The 20,895-nt window shown below is 41.9% G+C and overlaps 1 protein-coding gene across 3 annotated transcripts in view; it reads right to left on the bottom strand.

Moving 5' to 3' along the window:
• Nucleotides 1-20,427, bottom strand: part of NTNG2 (netrin G2) — a 71,147-nt gene extending 50,720 nt beyond the window's left edge. For all 3 annotated transcript variants that reach the window (XM_039506881.1, XM_039506879.1, XM_039506880.1), the window contains exons 1-2: nt 20,131-20,427; nt 15,584-16,703 (exon numbers count right to left, since the gene is read on the bottom strand). In XM_039506881.1, the coding sequence (XP_039362815.1) occupies nt 15,584-15,796 (213 nt within the window). In that variant the 5' untranslated portion in view covers nt 15,797-16,703; nt 20,131-20,427. The remainder of the gene's footprint in view (nt 1-15,583; nt 16,704-20,130) is intronic.
• Between the last annotated feature and the right edge of the window lie 468 nt (nt 20,428-20,895).

Genomic DNA, 20,895 nt, shown 5'->3' with positions numbered 1-20,895 from the left:
CAAACTGATGGCAACTACAGTTGGTTAACAGGAGGAATATTAGGTAAGTAATTTATTTTTGGTTGCGTGAAGTGAACCCCTATGCTCAGCTTGATGGCATTTTTCTCGGGTGGATGTAATGCAATAACTTTCAAATGCTGCATCCAATTGCTTCCAAAATTTGGGAGGGGGGAAATGACACAGCCCCTAGCATCTGTTTAGCACACCCATTATCTTTAACCAGCTCTGAAACTCTCTAGAGATCAAAGAGCTGGTTGATGGCAGCCATGAACATCTTTCATCATAATACCCCCCCCCCGTTTTATCTTTGTCCATAGTCATTCAGCATGTCCGCATTAGACTCTATCTCCCAGACAGAAAGTAAAAGGGGGAAATGGGTGGGGGGCACAGAACCCCTAGGATGGGGGAAAGGGAGTGCACAGAGCCTGGGGCACAGAGGTTGACAGAGTTCCTGAAATAGACGATGGGGATGGGAGGGTGATACACAGGGAGCTTGGGGTGTGGAGGGGATAGAGCGATGCAAGGAGCCCCTGGTGTGGGCAGTGAGCTCAGTCTACAGAAGCAACAAAGTGTGCAACCCTCTAGTTAACTTAATGCATTTTAGCAGATGGAAACAAAGATCCAGCACCATATGACCGGCCAGCTCTCCATAGACCAGTTTCAGACTTCTGCACGAGCTAAGCCTCCCTCCCTCATTTATCATACACACGATGTATGCCAGGATTAGCACCACAAGATTTTTTGGAAGGAAATGAGTCTAAGCTATCAGACTTCTGAAAACGTCAACGAAATTGTTATGTTGGTATCATCTCAGATGCTCTTAAAGGCAAGGGGGAGTGTTTGAGGGCAGGGAATTGGGTGAGGTTACAGAATTAGAGCATGGTGGTGCTGTCCTCTCTCCTATCCCTGGCTGGGTTAGGTGAATAATGAGGCCATGGAAGGGACTGAGGCTATATCAGACTGTGATGGGATTATCGGTTTGGAAAGACAAAGCTGCTCACAAATTATTACATGGAAGCCAGGGCTGTGTGCAGTGTGTGTGTGCCCCGCCGGCTAAATTTTTTTTCATTCAAAATCTTTTTATGAAAAAGGCCTTTTTTTTCCCCTAAATGAAAATTTCAGTGGAAAATTGTCCTTTTCTTAAAGTTATCCACTTTTTCCACTGGGGAAAAAAACCTGGAAAATATCTGCAAGTTTTTTTGGGAGGAAAAACAAACAAAAACTCCAAAGCTTTCTTCCTTTCCTTCCAAATTGTGGGAAGATACTTACCATTTCCCATCCAACTCTACTGCAAGGATGGGGGCAAAATACAACCCCCAGAAAACCCTGTCTGGTAGGTGCACCTGTAAATGACCTTGTAGCTAAAAGAGCCTCACTTGCTTCTTAAAAGCAAGCAAGCAAACCTGAGCTGCACAGCTGGAGACGGAGGAGAAATTGCCTTCTTATTTGTTTTCATGTTAAACAAACATTCTGAGGAGAAATTCGGAAATGGCCATGTACACGGGAAAAGATTCTGGTGAGATGTCAGCAACTACGTGACACATTTTAGAAGTTTCATCCTCGTAGGAATGTGTCTTGCCTTCTCCTTAAAGTGATGGTGCTAGGGAAGAGAGGCAGATGAGGGGTGGGAAGGATGGGGCAGCTTAACTTGCATCCTTTCTGCCCTTCCCCACATCCCCTTCCACCTCTGCACTAGCCACCAGGGGCTCATCTCAGGGCAGAGAACGCAAAGGGGGAAAAATGTCCTTACTAACAAGCTGTTTCCTGTTTGTTGGTAAGAAAAGTCAGAACTGGTATGAATTATTAACACGGTAGAAATGGGGTCCCTGTACAGAGGCGCTTCTAATTCTGGCTCACCCTAATGTCACTCTCCCTCTCGCCTCCCCCGCTCCTGTGGTTTTGGCAATTGATTGCACTCTTCCCTATTACCCGCCCCCCGGTTTCTTTTTCTATTTCTTCCCAATCAAAGGTTGTCTGAGTGCAAGGTCACTCCTCAGCAAGGGGCATTAGGAAACATTTTGTCTGTGTGCTTGTTCAGGATACCATGAGTCAGCAGAAAGAGACACCACTGTCTGAACAAAACAGCCCTTAGAAATCATAAGCTGGGATATGTCTAGTAAGACATCTTGCTCCCCCCCCCCCACAACACCCCTTTTTGGCTTGAAGCAGATATACTTATTCTGTCAACAGCATGCAGTTCATCCAAGCCCCATGTGTTCCCCTGGGCCTGTCTTACTGTGGAAAGAAATAGAAAAGATTCAACCTATATTTCCAGGCTACTCATTTCCTTTCCCCCGCCTCCAATCTATTATCTTGTGAATTCTAGAAGGATCTTGTTAGTGCTTTATTATAGTCCAGTGGTATTAGGCTGCTACTGCTGATAATACTGTGCACTCTTTTCAGCCCAGCATCTCTAACTACTTTACAAATATGAATTAAGCTTCATAATTATGAACACAGTTGTGTGGTAGACTGGCACAATACCCATTTTACAGATGGGGAAACTGAGGCCCCAAAGACTTAAGGACCAACATTACAGAAACGGCCCCTGATCTTGGATATTCAACTCAAGACATGTTGGGCTCTGATTTTCAGAGAGTTGCTTGGCCCTCACTGCTCCTACTGACTTCAGCTGGATTTTTGGGTGCTCAATTTCTGAAGATCAGGCCCCTTAAGAGGTTTACAGCTGGACACCCAAAAATTGAAGCATCCAAGAATCAGAGGCCACTTTGGAAGATTCTGGCTTAAATGACTGGCCTAAATAAAGTGAGTTAGGGTCAGAGCTGGTCGCAGAACCCTAAAATCTCAGCTCCTGCTCTAACCAAGAGACAACATTCCCTAGAAATCACTACATCCACCTCCATGAGGATAAAGAGGTGAACTGACCCTGCCAAGGTTATATGACACGTGGTTCCAGGGTCAACTGAGCTAGCTAAGGCAGAGAAAAGAGTTTGCTCTCCCCATTGGCAATAAAGGAGTGACTGAGAGTCTTCACATTCCAAGCTGGACTGTCATGTTTCTGCCATCACAGGACTGGGTACAGAATAAAACCCTTTCATCTTAAATCTGCACTCACCCCAGTGACACAAGGAGTTTAATCAACATGCTGACAGGTCTGTGACAACTCCAATGTAGTGTTTTCCATCAGTAGATCTCAAAGTGCTTTACAAAGGAGGGCAGTATCATCCCCATTTTACTCATGGGGAAACTGAGGCACAGCAGTGAAGTGATTTGCCTAAAGACACCCAACAGGCCAGTGTTTGAGCTGGGAATAGAACCCAGGTCTCTTGAGTCCCAGGTCAGTGTTCTACCCACTAGTACACACTGCCTAGAAATTTACATGTGGGTGGAGTGTCACAATGACAACACTTTAAGATGTAAACTTTCAATCCTAGTGAACAATTTATCTTCATAGTAAAAAGGGCTAGAAACTATATTTTAAGGAAAGATTGACACTGGTATTTCTAGGGCCCTGAATAGCTGGGCTGCAGCTTTGGGGGCCCCAAAGTTGGCCCTGTGTCTGCTGATTGTTCAAAGATATGCAGTTTGTGTTTCCCCCACATCATCAGAGGTCTGGGCAGAGGTATATATTCTGCATTGACGAGGCAGGGGTTAACAGTTCTCTGTGCTGAAAATTCCATTCTTAAGAAGATAATCTCCTCTTTGCACCAGGCACATACATGCATCACATGCAGCCCCAGTTTCCAGGGAATAATTTTTGAACAGCTCCTTCTTTCTGAACTGATATAATCCCATCACCATCGGATCCAGTCCTTTCCCCTCCACAGCCTCACCTTACCTCTTTACACACCTAACCCACCACAGGCAGGCTAAGATCTCAGACACAGGATTGCTAGCAGCGACTATTTGTTTTTGTGAATTTGATTGTGGATTAACAGGGTTGACCTACAGTCCAAGATCCTCCAAACAAACAGGGAGCAAAGTGATCAGAAACCGTATCGGAGACAAATCTACGTATACATTCAAAGAAGCCGAAGGAGGTTTAACTCAATGTTCTCGGCACCTCTTTATTCATATGTTTCCTGGTTCTCTCTTTTTGCATTGACGGGGAGCTGGGGAGAATTATTCCTACCCTACCTCCCCTCTTCCCTTCCCTAATGCTTGTGTCCAAGCGTTCGCTTCTTGGCTTCTATCCCCAATCACTCCCCTGACAGATTTGGGGCCTGGATCTGGCTATAGAGAGAAATCACATGTGTGTGCGTGCGCGTGCACACATGCACATACACCATGAGAAGGAACACAATAAAAATGACCCACATACTGAATAGTAAGTGCATTATTGATTCAGGACTAAGAAAATGCTTAGGAAGTAGGAAAATTGTCCTGCTCTTTAAAAGCTTATATGCCTCGTAAGCTCAATACATGCAGCCTTTGCAGAGAGACTGTCTATGCTGACATTAATATTTTATTATGTAAAAAAAGGCCTAGATAATTTGAATGGGGGAGGGCAGGACACAGGGGTAAGGGTGGAAAGGGGTAGAGGAGGTGAGCTGAGAAGTGATATGGAGTTCCTAAAAAGGCTGGCAGGGATTCTCTCTGCAAACTTTCATGCAGCGAACTTAGCTCATATCAAAATGATGGCGAAATGAATGACCACCACTCTTACCCTTTGGCCTAGTATCATGGCTCCTGTGTATGGCACTTTAGCACGTACTCCATTTGCCTGTCTTATGTAAGAAATATTCCAGCAAAATTACATAGCTATTATATTCTTTAAAAGGCAAAGTATTAACACACATTCATGGCCATTTCAGACTTCAGAGTTGTTACTACCAGGCATTAGTGACACTGTTTTGGAGAATAGTAAATTCACCAAAAAATTGTTTTGGGCAACCAAAATGATTCATGAATTAGTCCAATTATTTCCTCTAAATAATGGTGATGGAATTTTTTTTTTTTGGAAAGTCAAACTGTTTGTTTCAAAATTTTCTAGACAAACCATTTAGTTTTTTTTTTTTTAAATCAGTTTTGGTTTGAAATGAAACTATTTTTGGTTCAGCTACTGCACCAAAAAAATCAATTATCTGCTAAGCTCTAGACACTACATTGCACACCAGGGTCACAGCAACTTAACAACAACAGGGGACGGAACGGAGATCCTTCTTCCCCAAATTACTACCATTTGAATTTTCATTAGCTGCTAGCCGTATAGGGCCATTGACACAATGGAGCAGTTCTGAGTCTCTCCACTAGAGGGCAGAGGTGCACACTCTAACCAGTTCAATACAGGCATCTTTCTTTAACCATTTAATTGTCCTTCTAGTCCAAGGCCTGTGCAGGGAGTAAAATGCAGGAGCATTCTCTGAAGCACTGGTTGGCTATTCCTCTGGAACATGAGCATTCCAAAAAGGACATGTCTAATACAAACAGTAACATGTAAGATGATGCGGGCGTCATGTACTTTACCTGGTACATTAGGCAGCACCAAAGTGGTTGAAGAATGCTCTGAGCAGAAAGTGACTTTTCTGTCTCTCCATAGAGAGCACAGAGACACCTCCTTCTGTAAACGTACAGGAACACAAAGCTGTAAAGTACCCACGGGGCCTGGGGGTGTGGGAGAGCATTCCCACTTCCTTAAATGTGTTTAGCACTGACAACTGAAGATTATTTTCTAGTTTGCATTTAAAAGGAATTTGTAGTTGTGCAGATGGAAACATGCATAACTGTTTTCCGTTAAAATGTATACACACACCTATTTCTCTCTCTCATGCAACTCCCCCCACCCCTCATCTCCTGGACTAATCCAGCTGCACATCCACCCTTCCCACGGAAACATACATTGACATATCAGTGTCTTATGCCATCAGTGTGCTACACATGGGGCCTGATTCTTCATAAACTTGTGCCTTGTGTAGAGCAATTCACACCGGTGTAAAGTGAGTTCAAATTGTGCATAAAAACAAACAGAACAGTTGTGGTTTAGACCAATTTTGCACAGGTATATGTGAGAGCAAAAGGTGTGATGAATCTGGCCCATAGAGTCTGCACAGCTACATACACCTGCATGCACTCTCCATACTTAGTTCTGTCTCCCACCTTCCCTCACCTCTCTACCAAGTTTGGAACCTGCTCAGGAAAAGTTAGAGAATAAAGTTGAGTTCCACTGGAGCTAGGGGTATCCTGTGAAAAAACAAATTCATTCCCCTTTCCCCCCCAAAGCTCTCTATTTGTAGGCACAGAAATAACTGGCTAGATGCATGTGTGTAGAATGCTGTGGAGTAAATACAGGTTATTGTCTGTATGAGAGTGATCTTTATCAATAGGCTAGCACTGTCTGCAACTTCTCAGGGTTGGTCTTCCAACCTGCAAAATGCTACCTCCCTGTGATTCAGTCCATCAGGACCTATGAATGCTATGAATACCAGGTGAAGTCACAGAATAGCAGCACTTTCTCTGCCCCACACTCTGAAAGAACTTTGTCTCTGCAGATGATCATGTTGGAAACAGATCCATGGTACCTTATGCCCCCTCTGCCACTTAAAATCCTATTATTCCTTTCTTGTGCCTCCCCCACCTTTCCTTTCCCTAAACATCAGCTACTTTCTTTTCTGGCAGAGCCATGTGAATGGTAAAAAAAAAATATCATATTAAGTATATAAACAAATGCCCATTAGTGTGCTGTAAAATGCTAGACAATGTCTCAAGGGATAGGAGGAGGAGATCCCCTAACTAGAGAATGTGTGTGAAAGTGCCAGTGAACAAGGAAAAATGTTCATCTTCCATAGAGTGGTTATAAAAATCCTTTAATACTAATACCTCTATAGAGGAGCTCAAAGTACTTTGTAAATCTTAATTTATTAAGCATCACAACTACACTGTGAAGGCAGGAAGTATCAATGTCTCCATTTTACAGATAGAGAAACTCAGAGAATCTAAAGGACTTGCCCAAGATCACAGACTGATCAGGATTAGAATTAAAGGGCTCCTGGTTTCCTTTCCTATACTCAGTCCACTAGACCTTGGTGCCTCTCTAAATATCTTCAAGCCAACATGTATCATGACAATGCTACTCTTCTCCTTGAGCAAGTCACTTGAAAAAACCCTGCCTCGGTTTCCCTGTCATTAAAATGGGGATAATAATAATGACTGTTCAGTGCTTTGAGTTTCTTAGGTGGAAAATGCTATAAGTGTTAAATATTATTACTTGCAGTGGTTTTTGGCCAGGATTCTGCAGCCACAGTCCTCCCCATCCTCCCGCACCTTTCAACTTGATTGACCTAACTGCAGTTTATGTATTATAATGGACAGTCCATGTGGATGCATGAGAAGCACGGGCTTTTTGACATTTTCCAGCAGAAGAAAATGTGTACCAGGTTGAACTGTTTGAATATAAACAAGGGACATCTCCACTAATGAATCTGAACTGCATAAAGTCTGTGGGTTGCTGCATATTTAGGGAAAGACACTAATTTGAAAGGCGGTATAGAATGGTACTCTCTAAAGAACTCCTGCTAACGAGGTCACTGAAAACCCCACGTGCATAATAAGTTTGACAAGTCTGAAATTTGGGCTCTTTTACTTGAGCATTGCTGAGTTGCTGTTGTATACGCATGAGTGAGCTCACAAACTAGGTCAGAAAATGAATTCATTAACCTAAGAGACCCTATGGCCTTAAATTTGTTGGCATAAGATCTGCATCTTTTTGCAATGGTCAGACATGACTAGGGCAGTTGCTCCTGCTCTCTCAAACAATCAATTGCATCTGTCAGCTCAGACAGGAGACAGCATGGAGGAAACCAGTAGTTCTCCATTAGATCTGGCTGGGAATTTTCTGGCAACGTTTTTCCTCAGACAATGCCAATGTGTTGAAACCTAACCTTTTTGCGGGAAAGGGTCGGGTGTCAACGCATTTCTTGTCTTGAAACATTTTCAAAAAGAGTTTCTAAATTGTCCAAACACTTTGTTTCAATATTTTCTATATGAAAAATTCCAGTTTTCTGATTCAAAATGACTAAGAAACTTGACCAAGACCAGGCCAAGTGAGCCAGTTGCAGAGGTGGTATTAAAACAGAAGAGTTCCTAATTTAGATTGCAAAGTCCTCAGAGCAGAAACCTGTCATGTATTAATTATCTGTAAAGTGCCATACACTGCAATCTATAAATAACAATACTATTAACAGAAAAAAGTTCTCTAGTTCCATGCATTCTCCTGTGCCCTGGGTCTGTGTTTGTTCCACTTAAAGGAAACTCCATACCACTGACAAAGAAAGAAATAACCTCTTGCTTTTCCTTTTAAAAATCTGCTAAGTCCTCCCCAATACTTTCCCCTTAATATGAACTCCATGAATTTTACTTGAAGTGCCTAACAGTAACACACATTGCTGCAGCCTACCTAGGGAAAGAATATAAGCACTAAGAGTGTTCTTTCCACTAGACCACAATGCCTCCTATACACAACTTTGGAGTAATTTCCATAGAATGCTATTAAATTCTATAGGACTTTTCCACAACGGTAAAAATAGCTCATTCCCTCTCCCCTATCCTTCAGAGGGGTTAGCCGAAAGTTCACTGTATCAATTAAATCCATTTGGCAGCCTAATTTTGTATCACCATGTTTTTCCATCAACATTGTGAGAAGATTTGATTGTATCGTGGGACATTATTCTTATACCAAGATGAATCCTGCTTCATGCATTTTAAAAAATCATTGAACCGATTTAGCTAAAGCTTGTGTGGGCAACTCAATCTACACAGTAACTTCTAATTTAAGGCTGGAGATGCACTCCCTCTTAGAGTGCATCTACACAGCAGCTGGGAGACCGACAGACACGCACTAGTTCTGCTTGAGCTAATGTGTTTAAAAAAATTGTAGTGTGACTGCAGGTGATGGCTTGAGTTAGCTGCCCAAGTTTGTACCCAGCAGGTTAGGTGGGATTGTACTTGCGTGGTTAACCCAAGCTGCTGCCCATGCAGCGGGGGCCAAATTGCTATTTCTAAGCACTAGCTGAAGCAGAGCTAGCACGTGTGTGTCTACCTGCACTGGGAATCATGCCTCTCAGCTGCTGTGTAGACCTCAGGCTCTTTTTGTACAGTACGTCTACACTAGAAATACTACAGCAACACAGCGGTAGCTCTGTAGGGTACACGCTTACTACAGTAACGAAAGGGGTTCTTCCATCACCGTAGTAAATCCACCTCTCCGAGAGATGGTAGCTAGGTTGAGGGAAGAATTCTTCCGTCAGCCTAGCAGTGTTTATGCTGAGGCTTAGGTTGGCTTTATTATTTCACATAGGAGCATAACATTTTTCACAACCCTGAGTGAGTGATGTAATCAAGCCAACCTAACTTTGTGGTGTAGACCTCTCAGATTATTAGAGCATTCAAACTCTGTGGTACCTAAGAATAACCTTTGGTTGCTTTTGCAGCTGGAGATGGAAAATTTTAATACATATTGGGGTCTGGCAGCAGGCAAGGAGTCATCAACCTTAATTTCAAATGCAGCAGTCAATGCCACACTGACATCAGTGATGTTGATGAAGGTGATTAGGAATAGGAACCTAACTCAGAGTCCTACCCAGCCCTTCCTCCCAGACTTGGAAGTAATACTGATCAATGGATGGAACTGGTGTATTAGAAAACCTTCCACTCCTGATTTAAAGAAATAATAATGCTTTGTTGCTTGCTCTTCTCCCACCACTTTCCTCAGAGGAACTCAAACCATTTAAAATGTTTAATTTAGTATCATAACACCACAGCATTGGTAAATATGGTGCTCCCAAGCTTACAGACGGGGAGGAAAAACAATGTCACAAAATGGTATTTGCCAACCCTGCCCCCAGCCAAGTAGTTACATTAGGTTTTTGACAGGTAAGTAAAATATCATTCAGAATTTCATCATCTTCATGTTAGAGTAAGAGGCTAGATTTTGTGCCTGGGCTGATAAATTTTGGCATAAAGAAGTTAAATGACTTTCCCACGGTCATACAACAAGTCAGCAGAAGAGCTGTAAATAGAACTGCAAGGAGCTCTGACTCCCAGTCCCCGAGTCAAACCAATGATGTTTTAAAGTCAGCAGAAGGTAGGCTTGAACTTATAAAAAGAAAGCGGGAAAGTGGATACGTGTATTTGTCATTGCTCATGTATGCTCCGAGATCACGAACACATCACATGCAGTTTCACACTTGAAGTTTTACCAGTTTTCTGGACTCAGCTCCAGTACCGTAGGTAATATAAAACAGACAGTGAGGTTGGCTTGTTTATTTCCTGCCAGTATGTTGTGTGAGGTTGCGGGGTGGGGGACACGGACATTTTAGTCGTGGCTCAGGCTAACAAGAATTGTTAAACTATCAGTTGCTCTAACCACTAGATTTTTTTTAAGCAACCCCCATTTTGGTCTGGCTTTAAAACAAAGAGGGAAACTTTCAGAAATAACAAAATTAATCAGTGGTGTAAAGACCTAACATGAGGAGCCATTCAGAGAAGTTAGCCAGGAATTAACACACGTCACATGTAGCTGGAGATGTAACAAATAAGTGGAGTTCTTTCCTTTCACAGACTCCTGTCAAAATCAACAAGCTATATTTACAGATGAAACAATGCTGATGGTGTAAAAAGTACCCCGACCCATCAATACGGGCTAAGAGCCCTGCCCTGTGTCATGTGAATGAGGATGGGCACCCCCAAAACCTCTGCAAACAAAGGCTAATTCACAATGGAAAGATGGGCTGCATGTACCACGGAGGTATTATAGCCCACAGTGACAGCTCTCTGTAGCATTAATCAACAACTAATTACGTGGATTACAATTTTGGACATTACCTTGCTGTCACACCTTTCTATTACCCGAGGGCTGTAGCTGAGCATTCCCCACCCTGATCAGAATGCACTTGTTATAACTAGCTGGGAACCCTAACATTTGCCTGGGTTTAAGGCAGAGAATGTGTCTTTTCAGTGCCTGTAAGTTGCACTGTAAACCTACACAACTGTGTTAATCGTAAATAATTATTTTTCCAGGTCTGCAAAAGACTAAAAGTACAAATGTCAAATTCTCTTCTCAGTTTCATCAGTTCATACTCAATAGGGGCTGTCTCTGTATATCACAGAGGAGAATTTGGTCCAAAATATCTGGATACTGGACAGTGTTTTATTAGCAAGGCCATATTCTGCCACTCACCCCTCAATACAACAGCTTGATGACAAAATAGCTTTGTAGCAGGTAATGCAGAAGCATGCTACTGCACCCACAAAAACCCATAGAAAGATTTTCTATAGAGCAGCAATTCTTACTTTCTCTCATTTGAAATCTGGTTTTAGCTGTTGTAGACAGCACACTGCATCTGGTCTCTGAAATTTCACCCTACCCCCAAGCATCCTTGGTTAAGAGATCTATTTCCTATTAATTTCCAGTCTCACTTTTAGATTCATTCAGGTTCTTATTTATTCATCCATCCATCCATCTTCCCCTCCCCACCCCTTTCCAACCATCATGAAATTTACAATTAGTTTTTTCAGGTGACCCTGCCAGAAGGGCACTGACAAACAGGAGAAAGTTCAAGAACTGTGAAAACAAAACCCCTGACTTTAATAATCAGCAGGAATGCGCAGTGGAGTGGAAAAAGCAGCCAGATGTGAATAGAAATTGCTTTAGAACTGAGACGGTACAGTTTTTGCAATCCCCCAGATATCCACCTCAGCCTATCACACGCCACTTTTCAAATATCATCTGAAAACACTCCTCTTTCAGAGTTGTTACAGTTTTAGAGCCTGATTCTGAAGGCTGCAGAGTGTCTCCTTGACTTCAATACGAGTTGAGGGTACCACACAGACTGCATTCAACATCTTGCAGGTTAGGCACCTTAACATGAGCTCCTGTGAAGGACTCTCCTCCTACATCCATTTTTAATAATGCCAGGTGTTTATATCACCATTTCCTCTTTATCTACTTTGAAGTTTTTAATGTATTTATGAATCTTGTGTATAATTTTATTTTTATTTCAGTTGTCTGTACGGTGCCCTGAACACACATTGGCACTGAGTGCTTAATTAGTTATAAAATTATTATTTTAACTTTATGCATAGCAGCCTGCCATTATAGAAGACACCTGAGAGAAGAGAGATCAAAACAGACATCATAAAATTTACTCTGCTAGAAAGCCATGCTCTGAGGAGTGTGTACCTGTTCTGCATCGGTAATTAAAAACTAAAGAGGAGAGCAAATGATTGAATATTTTACTATCAGCTCAACAGGAGAGGAAAAAAGTGTGTGGAGAATGTAACCATACACCATAGTTAGCTTTGCTATACAGCATCTGACACAACATTTGTGGGAGTTGCTAAACCTGCAATTCTTGAACACAGCGACTAAGGATTAGAAGCCACAATGACTGATGGGGAGCCCTGGGATTTTGCTCATGATCTCCTTTATACAGGGCCCATATTCTTTGCTCACATCCCTCATTCCCCCACTTTAGATTGTCTTCTCCTTTCTGTGTCAATAGGTGCTAAGTCACCACACGTGCCCTGTGACTGAAACAACCACTTCTTCCAAGACTGGCTCGCTCTCTGCTGACCACAAGGGGCTGCTCAAGGGTAAGGGAGCATATACCACTCTCCATGACAGAAGCTGTGAAAAGTTACCATGGGTGGCCTTCCAGTCAAAGGTGCAGAAGTCCTAAGAGTTAGACTCTGTCCTAGGTTTCTCTCGTAGCAGCACATTGTTCTACCCACTGAATATTGGGCTGGCTGGCTGCTCTGCTTAAGTTTTATTATTACATTTCTATCTACTGTTATAGGCAGCATTATCATATACCTCTTTACGCCTTTAGAATTTATTCAGCATTGGGAGAGGCAAGGAGTTTGGTGAGGATGGCCCAGGAAGGGCGAATGGCAGCTTGAGCTGGGGTTTTATAAGGCTAATTAACTAACATGATCCGTTAACAATTTTTCTAAATGGGATCTCTGCTATTTTGAATTATGTTAAGCACCAGGAGTTTGAGAAAGAGGCTATAAAAATCAAAATAAAAGGACCAAAATGCACAGGATGAACAGATACGTTAACTGAAGAGGCTTCAAGTGTCACGCTCTACCTTCATGATATAATATTTTACCGTTGGGCTATGATGGGGGAGTTATTACATAATTCCTAGGTTCACAGTTCCCCCAGGTACTTATTTAACTGCACTGTAGCAGAGACACATCGGACCCTAATCCCACCTTCAGCTACGCATGCTTAACTCCCATGAATTGTAATAACAGTTGCACAAGTGGGTCTGGGAGCATAATTTGTCAAGATATAGAAAATGACTTACAATGAAATATTTTTGTTTCAAATTTGTTTGTTCTTCAGGGAATGCACCTTCAGGGGTGCATTTTGTTGCAATACAAGTTAAAACTTTAACAAAATGTCAAATTATCCCGATTGTACAACTCAGTTAATATCTATAGTAGGACTGGTATGTTTATTCTGGAGTTAGCAATAGAAGTGCAACCAAATCCATAATAATATTTTGCATTTCTAGATCCCTTGCTTTCAAGGTTCTCCAAGCAGTTCAGGTATGTTACTTAAGACACAACAATCATGTAAGATAGGAAGTATTATTGTTACATGTAATAGATGCTGGCTCATTATTGGCTAAATAAATGTATGTAATGAGTCGGTAAATTTCTAACAGTTACCTCCTGACAGGTCAACAACACCAATGTCTGACACAGTGTTAACCAGGGTACATTGGCAAGAAACTGCTTCCTGATGAATTCAGTGAAATCTGTTGTTCATCTTTTAATCCCTTTGCAGCCAATCAGATAAATGGAAATCTACGCTTCTAGACTGACTTATCAATAGTTAACTATTTTCTTGTGGACCTATAACTTCATCTGTCCTACAAGAATGTTAGTTTAAAAGTGAAAACTGTTACACATTTGGAATTAGTGGACTTAATTGCTAGATGTTGCTAATGAAAATACTCTGAACATATATAACAATACAAATGTTGGCTTCATATTTTGGTGAACTTTCAAGATTTGGCATCAGTTAGCTTTAGGTCAATATTTTCCTCTTGGGACAATAAATCTTGATTTTTCTCAAGAGAAGTAATGAGCTGCTTGATTTGCCTATTTTACAGATAGGGCAACTGAGGCAGAGTTCAAGTGGTTTAACTAATCTTAAATTAAGACAGTGGTAGAGTGGAGAATAGACACGGAGAATCCTCACTCACAGCCAGTTGCTCTAGCCACTAGACAATACTGCCACCTCATCACAAATAACTGGTGATTTAGACGCTGTAAAGAAGAAATTTTCCCCTTTCAATGCCATTGGGATGGAAGCCTCTTCAGTACACAGTTTGATTGTTGTAAGTCTTCCTTAAAAATGTGATTTGATTTTTTTTTTTGACTCACCATGGTTCTAACGTTGTATAGTTAGGAAAGGACTTTTAAACCATATTGCTTTGCTGTTTGTTTTGACCTCTGCACTCTTTAAACAAAGTAATCCTTGTGAATTACAAATCAAATGGTCCAGCCGAGCTTTGTGGTGCACTCAATAAAAGGCAATGATTAATATTTAAGGGAAAACAGGTTAAAGATTTTAAATACAAGAGTGAGTGTCTGGCTACGGTGCCTCTTCATGTTGAAGATGGAGAAAAGAAAAGGGATAGGCTTCAGGGATTTCTCACTATGAAGCTGTTTGAGATGCAGGAGTCTTGCATGCAAGCCACCTACCTACATGGACTAAAATAGCCCTTCCTCTCTATTCAGCACCCTAGTGCACACTTACAGAACATCTACTTATCATTGATAAAATATGGCTCCTGAGATTAGGATTCTGTGCCATTGACATAGGAGTACAGTGAACTACGCAGGCCTTTGGATCCAGATTTTCAGAAGTGCTCTGCTCCCATTAGGCACTAATTAAGTGGACATTTTCAAAAGATGGATGCACACTGGGCACTGAGCTCTTTTGAATATCTCGCCCCTATTGTGGGAGCTTTGAAAATCTGGCCCTAGTAACCTAAAAACATCATCCGTCCCAAACTGATGATAAAACAATTGATCTTCAGCTTCAGTGATTCTTCCTTTGATCTAAGGACTGTATTCATTATTCTATTCTGTGAGACAGCACTATCCCCCACTCTTAGGCTGTTCTGCTGATATTTACATGTTGCAGCAAAAGATATGACAGGGGGGTTTCTAAGAAAGATGAATGCTATTGAGAGCCAGACATGTAGTATAATACTGATTGCATATTTCATTCACAGGCCTCAAAATCATTTTGCAAACAGTTACTTACCACGCCTGTGCGGTGATAAGTATTCTTCCCAGGCCACATATGGGGAAACTGAGATCCGAGGGAAGATAAAGTGATTTCGCCAAGGTCTCACAATGAGTCAGTGGCAGAGTTGGGAATAAAACTAAGGTGTTCAGAAAGGACAATGAGGAGAACAGTATAAGAATCTAAATAGAAGAGCTGATTTCAAGTTTCTTGTTCTAACTACCAAATCACAGTGGCACTCTGATCCAGGGTATCCTTATTACCCATTGTCTCAGAGCAACAGTACTCTGTCCCTGATGACATAAGCATAATTAATTACCACGTCAACTAGGAAAACAAAGGAAACCAAATACTTACATGAGTACAGAATCTCTCAGGGGGGTCCCCACAGCTGATTCCTGGTGGATCCACTCTCACTGTCACATAGTCCTTCATTCGCATGGCCTTGGGCTGGCACGCATAAAACTCCCATGATGGGCCATCATCTGTGGTCACCCAGGATTTGCAAATGTCATAGTGTCCCATGGCCAGAGGGAGACAGTGCAACAGAAAAGCAACCAGGTGCAGCATGGCAACCGAGACCAAGCACAGGGTCCCTGGGCAAAGGAAATGCCTAGAGTCCCAAGAAAGGCAGCTGCTGGACTAGGGGTTACTGTCAGGATCAGCATGGAAACTTCTCATCTAAAAAACTACCTAGCCTAAGAGATCCAGATGACAACAATGGTCCAGCTCTGTATGCTGCATTCAGACAAGAAAAGTCTTAGTACAGAAGCCAAGTCTGCAAGTCACTTGATCTGGAGAATTATGGACAGCCCTTCCAGAACTGCTGATCAGTGGTCAAAAGTCTTCCTTAACTTAATGGGGTTTTTTTTGTTTTGTTTGTTTTGCATAAAAGATCTTCTACATCAGTGTGAAAATATCTAGAGGTGACTCTACTCAATCAATAGAGCTCTCAAGTTCTGATTCGGTGATGAAATTTGATAGGAGAAAAATTGGAGAGGCTATGTGATGAGCCTAGATGAAGTTTTCTTTAACCTTTTCATCTGCTACCAATGTATAGCTTTTTTTAAAGTGCCTTAAACTGTGGTGTGCCTTAAATAATTATTTAAAAACAAACTTTATTTAAAAAAATATTTAAGTGACATTATTATCTCTGTTACCTTGAAATGGGAGACTCTTTGGACCTAAACTTTACTTCTTTTAAAGGGCAACTTTTCTGACAACATAATTTGGATGGTAAATTTTGCAAGCCATCTAAACAGATTGTCCTATGGTCACTTTATTGAAAATATGACCATTGACTTGTTTGTTTGTTTTTTATTTTGCTTCTTGCACTGGTGACGAGGCATGCACATAGGACAATTTCTGGCTGATAATGCCAAGTTTCCAAAGCTTCAGCTACAGACCATCCAACTACCTGAGGTCTTGTTTCTTGTTCATTATAAGGGGAAAAGGAGAGCTCATTAGCAAGCACCACCTGCAACAAATTAAAAGACAGATTAGCTGGAAGAAAGGGGGAGAAGGTGAAACAAGGTTTGCAAGAACACAACTCCTATGAAATATACAAAAATTAGGCTGAGCTTTCTAGGAGTCATGAGATTTAAAAAAGCTTGTAAGTGAGATATACAACTTTAATAAAAAAAATCCATATTAAAATACTTATGGGTGTTCTATTGTGTAGAAGGTTTGTATCAGTAGCTACCTCCTTTAAGGGTATCTGATTTTTAACAGTATCTAAAAAACAATAGCACTAATGGATCTCTAAATTATATCAAGAAGAAATGATAGGTCATTAGCAGATTGAGAATGGACCAAGAATAGGTAGACAGACAAGAGGGATAGACAGACAAATTGATAGTCTTACAAAATAAGCAAATAAATAAGGTAGCTAGGCAGACAAATACACAGTCCAGTATCCACAGACAGGATTTATTTGCACAATAACATTTAATGAAAACAATTTAAAGTACTAATAACATTTAAGGTTTTCCTAATACACAAAGATCAATGACCTCTCCCAGTATTCATTTCAGATTAAACAAAAGAATGTGTAATCTTTTCCTCTCTTGCCACTAGAGTATAAAAATCGCAAGTAATCACAAAACAAAATAAGGCAAACTCCTCTCAGCATTAGTCCCAAGATAGTTCTATAATAAGAGGTGTGAACTCTGTTTTCAGAACAAAAACTCGAGCCATGACTAATTCTCTTTCCACCTGAATCTACAACTCCCCTTCCCTCTCCAGAATTTAAAGATGACTTTGCCTGCATAGTGTGTTCAGTATTTGCTTTATCATGAACCTTGGTTACTATGTGAAACTCTAGGTTATAGATCCATTGATCCATTTTAGGGGGATTCATACATCTATGTTAACATCTCCCTCCCTGCCCCCTTTCTTAGACTGAAGGATTTCTGATTGAGATGAATGAACGCAGAAAAGAAAACCCATCTTTCATGCTTCATCTCTAGCTGTTCAAAGGAGAGCCCGTTATAGCTTCATTGGCCCTGAATAAACTCCCAAAAAAAGAATAGTATGCTATTTTTACATTGAGTAAATTTAGTAAAAATAATAAAATGGTGTGACACAGAAGTGTCTATAAGCCCTGCTGACATCAGAGCTGTCTTCTTGATTGTAAAAGTCTGTGCCTAATTATTACATCAAATTGGTCACCGCCAACTGTTAAACAACATCACAGAGAAGTAGAGATTTCGGTAGAACACACAAACCAAGTAAGGTAATTTTCTGTCAATGGGCACTTCATGCTGTTATCTTTAAGAAATTATTTTCATAACCTTAAAAATAACACATTTTGCACTTGAACGGTTGACAGACGGAGAAGCTTAAGAAGGAAAGAATCTATAATATCTATTAGATGTTTTGTTATATTTGCTAAATATCACATAATCCCAAGGAAATAAGTCTGCCTGATAATTTATTTACAATTAGTCAAACAAGCACATTGTCTCCTTGTTATAGTTGTTGTGTCAATGTTTTAACATTACAGATGTTTTGCAGAAATAATTCACAATGTTGCTCTGAAATAATGACATAAAGCTAATATGGAAAAATCTTTGAAACTACAGGTTTCACCCTGATTGGTTTTGTTTTGTCCTTGGAAAATAAATCTTCACCTGATATTATTAAGAAACTGTAGTTCATGGGAACAAATAGAATCAATGCTCTTTATTTTCCTTCAAGAGTACTCAGCAGTCACAAGGGACTGATAGCCAAAGTATTAAAAAACACAAAATTAGATTTTATCTGGGTATCTGGACTTAGCTCTTTCCTTTTTTTTTTATTGGATCAACCCTTTATTGAAATAACGAGACAACACTTTGAGTCACAAAACACTGCTCTGGAATTAAGTACAGAAAGTAAACTAGATGGACTTCTCAATGTTCTTTCCAAAAGTGTCACCTGGAACTATAAAAATCAAAAAAAGACTGGCACACACTGTGTGCAAGGAGACTTTTTTAATCCCCTCTTTCTCTTTTCCAGGATAATAATACCCCCTTTTAATTCATTCTAAAAAGCAAAGTTAGAAAATATACCCTCAGCATGTAATATGGCAGGCACATGATGTTGCAAAGCTCAGAGAAGAACCATATTCCCAACAGAAAGATTGCAAATCTCACTCACATTTAGCTGCTATCCTTAATGCATTTGTGGTTCCACATAAATTGATGCTGCTTTTTTTTTTCTTTCTTACCCCTTGTAAAGTTTTACATAAGGACTTTGAGATCATTCAAGGACTAATGTCAGAAAGCAGGCAAAATAGGAAATTAGATGTCAACGTAATATGATGATCTCTAGCTTTGCATCACTTATTCTGAAACTCTAAAAAAAAGTTTAAGTGGAGAAAACACCACTTCCTTGGCACAAGAAGGATGAAAGCTTGAGAAATAATCAAGAGTGTACTTTGCAAGGACAGTACAACTAACTTTAGAGAAAGAAGGTGGAGGAAAATAGCTCCAAACAATTTGTTTGGAAATTAGAGCTTGTTACCAGGGGACTTTGCTGTTAGTCTCTACCTTACATCTCTGTCAGTTAAGGAAAACTGCAGGCACTGAAAATTCCAAGGTACTGGTTAATTTCATAAAAGTTTTCCTGCAGAAAGTTCAGTGCAATCAATAATAATGTGAGGCTTTTAAAAATATTTGTCCAGATAATATTGCACTTGGGATTTATGTGTCCTTATAGTTTTGCAAAGCCTCCCCTAATCACAAAAATCAATGCATCATCTCTTTACAATAAGCAGAGCAGAGTAAACCATTTAACAGCTGCCTAAACATATGCAGGCAAACAAATTACTGCATAGGTGCACTTTATTCATAAAAGCCAGGAAGAGAACCAAGAGAGGTTTTGTTTGTTTCCTGCTACTTTGTGTATATTCCAAACAAATCAGAGCTCTATTTTATATATATTAAATATGAGCATGCAAAGCAGCCAGTCAAGGTAGAGCTGGGGAGGGGAGGGGATGGGCAAGGCGGACGGAGAAGTTTGATAGAAAAGACTGGAGTAAGCCACACTATAACTTCACACCTTTAAAACCTGCTGGACTGTTAATCTCTTGCCCAAACACCCGGGAAAAGCCGCCGTGGGAGCGATGGGTTGGTAACAAATCATCCTCTCCAAACAATCCTTCCCATCCCTATCACAATTCAAACAAAATTAAAGAAGCGGGCAGGGCACCTCCGCCAGTGGCCCCCTCTTGCTAACTAACTTTTGCCTCGGCTCATGCCCGGGGAGGTGGATGCTTCGGCCAGCCTCCGAGGCAGGCTTCCCACCCGCCTGCCGGCTTTGCACAAACCCAGGGAGCGGAGGGTGGCAGCTCCCTGCTCAGCGATACGGGGGGCCCCTCCCCACCTCCGAATCCACCCCCCCCCAGCCCCGGGATTCCTTACCGGGGCTCGGCGCTGCTGGAGCCGGTGCGGCGAGGGAGGTGCCGCCGGAGCTCTGTGCCAGGCGGCAGATGCACACGCGTCCTCTCCTCCCGGCTGGGTGGGGAAGGCTGCTCCCCCACCCCTCGGCTAGGACCAACCTGCCGGGCAGCGTCCCTGGGCTGGGCAGCGCGGCCGGCTGCGGGGGAGGAGAGGGGCTGCGGGGGGGGGTGTAGAAATGTCAGCCCCCTGCCCCCCGTCTCCAGGGGGGGCCCGGAGCAGGAGAAAAGAAGTTTAACTTTTTCCGACCGCCAACACCCCCGCCCGTTCCCCGCCCCCCACCCCTCCAAAACCAGAAATACCAATGGAAAGGCTCATCCGCGCGCCTGGCCGGGTCCCCCTCTTCCCGGGCAGGACCAGCCCGTTCCCCGCCTGGAGCTCAAGGGCAGATGGCCGGGAGCTTTATGAAATCTCCCTCCTCCCCCACCCTCGCTCCGCTCTCGCAAGTTAATACTGAGGCTCAAATCCTTTTGCCATCACTTTCAATCACAGTCGTTGCTTTTATCTCGGTGCCTGATCCAGGCTGCGTAACTTCCTCTGTGGAGCTTTACCACACCATCCCACCGGCGAGCAATGTGCTTCTTAAAGGTGCAGGGAAGGAACTGCAGGGGCGGGGGGAGCGGAGCCAAGGAAGAAAAGGCAGCAGCAGGCAGAGGATGTCTTGGGCAGGTCTGCAAAGCGTCCTCAGCTTTCAGCACCACACTCTTGGACTCTGGGAGCATGCAGACA

This window comes from Mauremys reevesii, linkage group 19 (assembly GCF_016161935.1).
Source record: "Mauremys reevesii isolate NIE-2019 linkage group 19, ASM1616193v1, whole genome shotgun sequence".
In the NCBI taxonomy this organism is placed as follows: Eukaryota; Metazoa; Chordata; order Testudines; family Geoemydidae; genus Mauremys; species Mauremys reevesii.
This window is presented reverse-complemented; position numbering and strand designations above follow the sequence as displayed.